The sequence below is a fragment of the Zingiber officinale genome, chromosome 2A, assembly GCF_018446385.1.
Source record: "Zingiber officinale cultivar Zhangliang chromosome 2A, Zo_v1.1, whole genome shotgun sequence".
Classification (NCBI taxonomy): Eukaryota; Viridiplantae; Streptophyta; class Magnoliopsida; order Zingiberales; family Zingiberaceae; genus Zingiber; species Zingiber officinale.
In genome coordinates this window covers 79,203,786-79,207,888 of record NC_055988.1, presented here as the reverse complement: position 1 = coordinate 79,207,888, position 4,103 = coordinate 79,203,786, and the positions used below count along the sequence as shown (strand labels likewise).

The window sequence follows — 4,103 nt, the reverse complement described above, 5'->3', positions numbered from 1 at the left end:
TTGGAGAGCATGTTGTGCATCCAATCTGGCTTCCTTTATCCTTCACGCCTCTTTATTCAACATCACCAGCTGTAGCTCCATGTGCTTGCCAACCCAAATTAACCCATCATTCACACAATTTTATGCATTTTGATAAGTCCAAAGTTTTTTAAAAAATATTCCTTATTATTATTATTATTTTTAAAATATTCTTATTTCAATATTATAACAACAACTTTGATCAAAACTTCTATAAAAAAATTGTTGATATATTTTTTTCAAGATAAAGTGTCCTTTGATGATAAGAAAAATAAGAGATTTTATTTGATTTTTCTAGGGAGAAATTAAAAGTTATATAGAAAAATAAGAGTTACTTTTTGTAAAAAGTAGATAAAGTGTGATGTAAAATGAAAAAATTTCTCAAATTTAATTGATTAATCCAATTTCCATGCATGGAGGAAGAGGCAAAAAGCGCCGGCGCCGGCGGATGTGGAGGTGGAAGTGGAGGAAGAAGAGAGTGGCATGGAGGAAGAGGAGGTGAGGAAGGAGACGGGCTTGAAGATGAACACGGCGTGGCGTAGGCCGCCAGCGCCGGCGGGGTGGAAGAGCCAGTCGTGGACGTCCCAGTAGACGTCGACGCGGGCGCGGCCGATGGTGACGCACTCGTTGCCGCGGAACTTCCACTGTAGGCGCTTCACGTGGATCGACTCCGCGCCGTCGATCCTCACCACCATTTCCGGGTCAGCGTTGCCGCGGCCGCCGCCGGTGTACTCGACCGCGATCTCGTGCTGCCGGCCTCCGCCTTTTTGCTGGAACCGCGCGCGCGTCGCGAACCGCGTCCGCCCGAACACGTGCTCCCAGCGCGACACCAACGTCGCGTCGATCGTCGCCGGCCGGCACCCCGTTTTCTGGTGCGCCTCCTTCTCGTCGCCGAGCAGAAGCACCACCTGGAAATCGATTCAAATCCAATCGATCTCGAGTTTAAAGAAGAAAAAAAACAACTCGATCTTGAGTTCAAAATTCGAATTTTTTTAGAATCACTACCTCGTGCTCGGAAGCGACGGCTACAAAGAAGCCCGACTGCGGCTCGGGTTCGCCGGAGAATTTGGCTCGGCGGAGGTCCCAAACGAAGTCGACTGGCCGTCCGTCCACCTGGAACCGCTTCGACCCGTGCTTGCGCCAGAAATGCCACGGCCGGATCTCCACCTTGAAGCTAACGACCGGGCAGCTGCTTTTGCCTCCGTGGCCGTCGCCGGCTTCGCTTCCACTCGCCTCGTCGTCGACGGACACCGAGAGGCCACGTGAGAGGACGTCTCTGTGCCAGGCGACGTTGATCAGGCGGCAGTGGCCAGCGATCTTGGTGCGGTAGACGGAGGTGACGACGCTATGACCTGACTTGGCGGCGGGCGTGGTTGGATCCTCCCGCACCCTCCCGCCGGCACTGAAGCAAGAAGGGACCGGGAAAGGAGGCTCCTGCATTGGCCGAGGAGGCAGCAGAGCAGAGGAGAGACGAGTGGAACAGAGGAGGAGGAGAAGGATGAGATACAGAACATATATGGTTGCCCACCACCAGGCCTATCTAACTCAGCATGGCCCAAGTTTAAATTGATTTCTTGGACTAAAGGAATTCATACGTTCTACCTAAAAGATTTTATTGCAATACAGATATCTTTATTTTTTTTAACTCAGGATCTTTTACTTATATATAAAATTTTGATTATACTTTTAACCCTCTTTCTCTCGAACGAAAGACATCGTTACTTTTCAGATCTCTATATAAACATTTTATCACTCTTGACTTACTTTAGATTTTCCCATAAATATCCCGTCACTCTTAACTTACCCTGAATTTCTCTACAAGCATCTGGATTCAGTCACTCATGATCTACTTCGGGGCTCTCCGTAAACATCCGATCATTCTTAACATGCTCCGAGTCTTGTCTCAACTTTGTTCAAGGTCACCTCATATTGTATCCAGTTTAAATCATGACTTTGATACCATTTGTTGGGACTAAAATAATTCATATATTTCTACAATAGTATTATATTATTCACTTTGGACTTAAATCCTTTTGATGTTATTTTTAGTTCTATATAAAAGGTCTCATATTAATGAAAATATTTTCATCTTTTAAACTTATGTTTTTTTCATGTCTTTCTAATATGTGCTTTGATTACTTTGATTGTATTCCCAACACGATTAAATTAAACTTGACTCGACGAAGGTTCAACTTAGATAACTCAACTCGACTCGATCCATTGGCTCAATAAAAGATTCAACTTTGGCAGTTATAGAGTTAAGCACGACTCGGGGTGATGAGATTTTGATGAGTCAATTTTCTTCGCATTTTCTTTTAACTTCATTCACGTTTGAAGGAGCGAGTTAGTTGAGTTGAGTTAGTTGGCGAGGATCTTACTCAAACCCTAAATATTTAGGGTTCAATTAATTGATGGATAGGGACAAGAGAAAGAGTTAGTCAAGCAAGCTTCAATTATAGTTGGCAAAAAATTTTAAAAAGCATTCTTTTTTTTATTCAAAAGAATGGTTTTTATTATTAAAATAATATTTTATCTATAATTTCCTATTTAAGTTTTTTTTTATATTGTCTTAAGTTACTTTATATAAAATATCACCGCCTTGAAACTGCTTTCTATGAAATTAAATAACTTCATTCATGTGGGAAGGAATTAGTTTAGTTGAGTTGAGTTAGTTGGTGAGGATCTTACTCAAGCTTTAAATGTTTATGGTTCAATTAAATGATCCTGGTCGATAGGGATAAGAATTGATCAAGCTACAATACGGTTGGCCTTTTTTTTTTTTTAAAATACTTCTTTAAAATAATTTATTGAATGACATACTTAAGTTTTTATAATATTTGAATCATACTTATTATACTTAATAATTTAAAAAGTAATGTGATCCTGTCCGGAATTTGAGTCAGACAAAAGTCGGCTGAAGTATTATTGGTGTTGACGGAGAGGCGACTTGAGGACACCTGACATATGTGCACCGGAAAATAGACTCCCACGTGAAATTGAAGGACGACGATGACTAAGCCGGCGTTACTTAAAGCTATGTGGATACTCAGATAAGCACACGGAACATTAGAGACCAGACACTAGGGAAAATGTCCCCGCCGCAGGCCCTCCGACACTTAAGTCAAGTACTTTTTCCCCGGAAGAATAGTGTACGAAAGAAAAAGAATTGTAAAGGACAAGTGCGAATGTGTAAGAGAGCATACCTTCTCAAGGGAGAGGACTTCCCTTTTTATATGACCGTGCGTACCTCTGGAGCCTGACCAATGTCAGAGAATGTCGGGTGTCGGGGCATGTCGGGTGATGGAGGACACGTGACACTCTCCCATGGATTGGAAGAAGATTTCATTCACAGATGACCACAGACATTAGAATATTCTCTTACATACAACAGTTATTCTCTGACAAACGGTTATGATTCCCTGACCTTGTTGTCGCCTAGTACCTTTTGTCTCGCTCGGGTGTGACTAGGGATAGCTCGAGACGATCTGTCAGGTATAACACTTGGCTCGAGTCTTGATGAGAAGGACAAGCTGTGACGAGAGCCTCATCTTCCCTTTTAGATTGCCCAAGAGCCGACCAGGAGTCAGCCTACCGAGAGTACCAGGTCTAGATATGTAAATCGATCTGAGAAAACCCGACCAATTAGAGCAGGTCAGGCATTACCCCCGGTCGCACCCCATGTCTCAAATCTGGGATCCTGATTTGTAAGCACCCGACCGGGTATCATGCGGCTGATGACGTCAGGCGGACCGGCTTCTTCTTTCCCTAACTGCTGACTACCGCGCCCCTTGACTTCTAACTGTCACGCCCCCTTGACTTCTAACTATCACGTCCTCTTGACTTCTGACTGCCACTTCCCCTTGACTTCTGACTTCCACGTCCCCTTGACTTCTAACTGCCACGTCCCCTTGACTTCTGACTGCCTGGCTTTATTGGACCCTACCGTTATACCGTATCACAAGCCTCCCCTACAAGTCTAGTCGAAGGAGGCTTAGGTCCGACTGACTAGACCCAAATCCTAGTCTTCTTTACTTCGCCGCTAGGACTTTAAATGTTATTCCCTTTCCTAGACTATTGGTAGTGCA

The 4,103-nt window shown here is 43.8% G+C and overlaps 1 protein-coding gene across 1 annotated transcript; it reads right to left on the bottom strand.

Moving 5' to 3' along the window:
* Positions 1-387: 387 nt before the first annotated feature.
* On the bottom strand, positions 388-1,543 carry LOC122039731. Its single transcript, XM_042599196.1, has 2 exons — positions 1,024-1,543; positions 388-926 (listed from the first exon to the last, which is right to left on the bottom strand). Exons 1-2 carry the CDS (start codon positions 1,456-1,458, stop codon positions 414-416), a joined length of 948 nt encoding a protein of 315 aa, XP_042455130.1. The 5' UTR covers positions 1,459-1,543; the 3' UTR covers positions 388-413.
* Positions 1,544-4,103: the final 2,560 nt, after the last annotated feature.

What these genes read in the sequence shown, in the direction of transcription:
- LOC122039731 (XM_042599196.1), bottom strand. Translation starts at nt 1,458, where the DNA reads ATGCAGGAGCCTCCTTTCCCGGTCCCTTCTTGCTTCAGTGCCGGCGGG. An exon ending in CCGTCGCTTCCGAGCACGAG is followed by an intron (nt 927 to 1,023) that starts GTAGTGATTCTA and finishes ATCGATTTCCAG; the next exon opens with GTGGTGCTTCTGCTCGGCGA.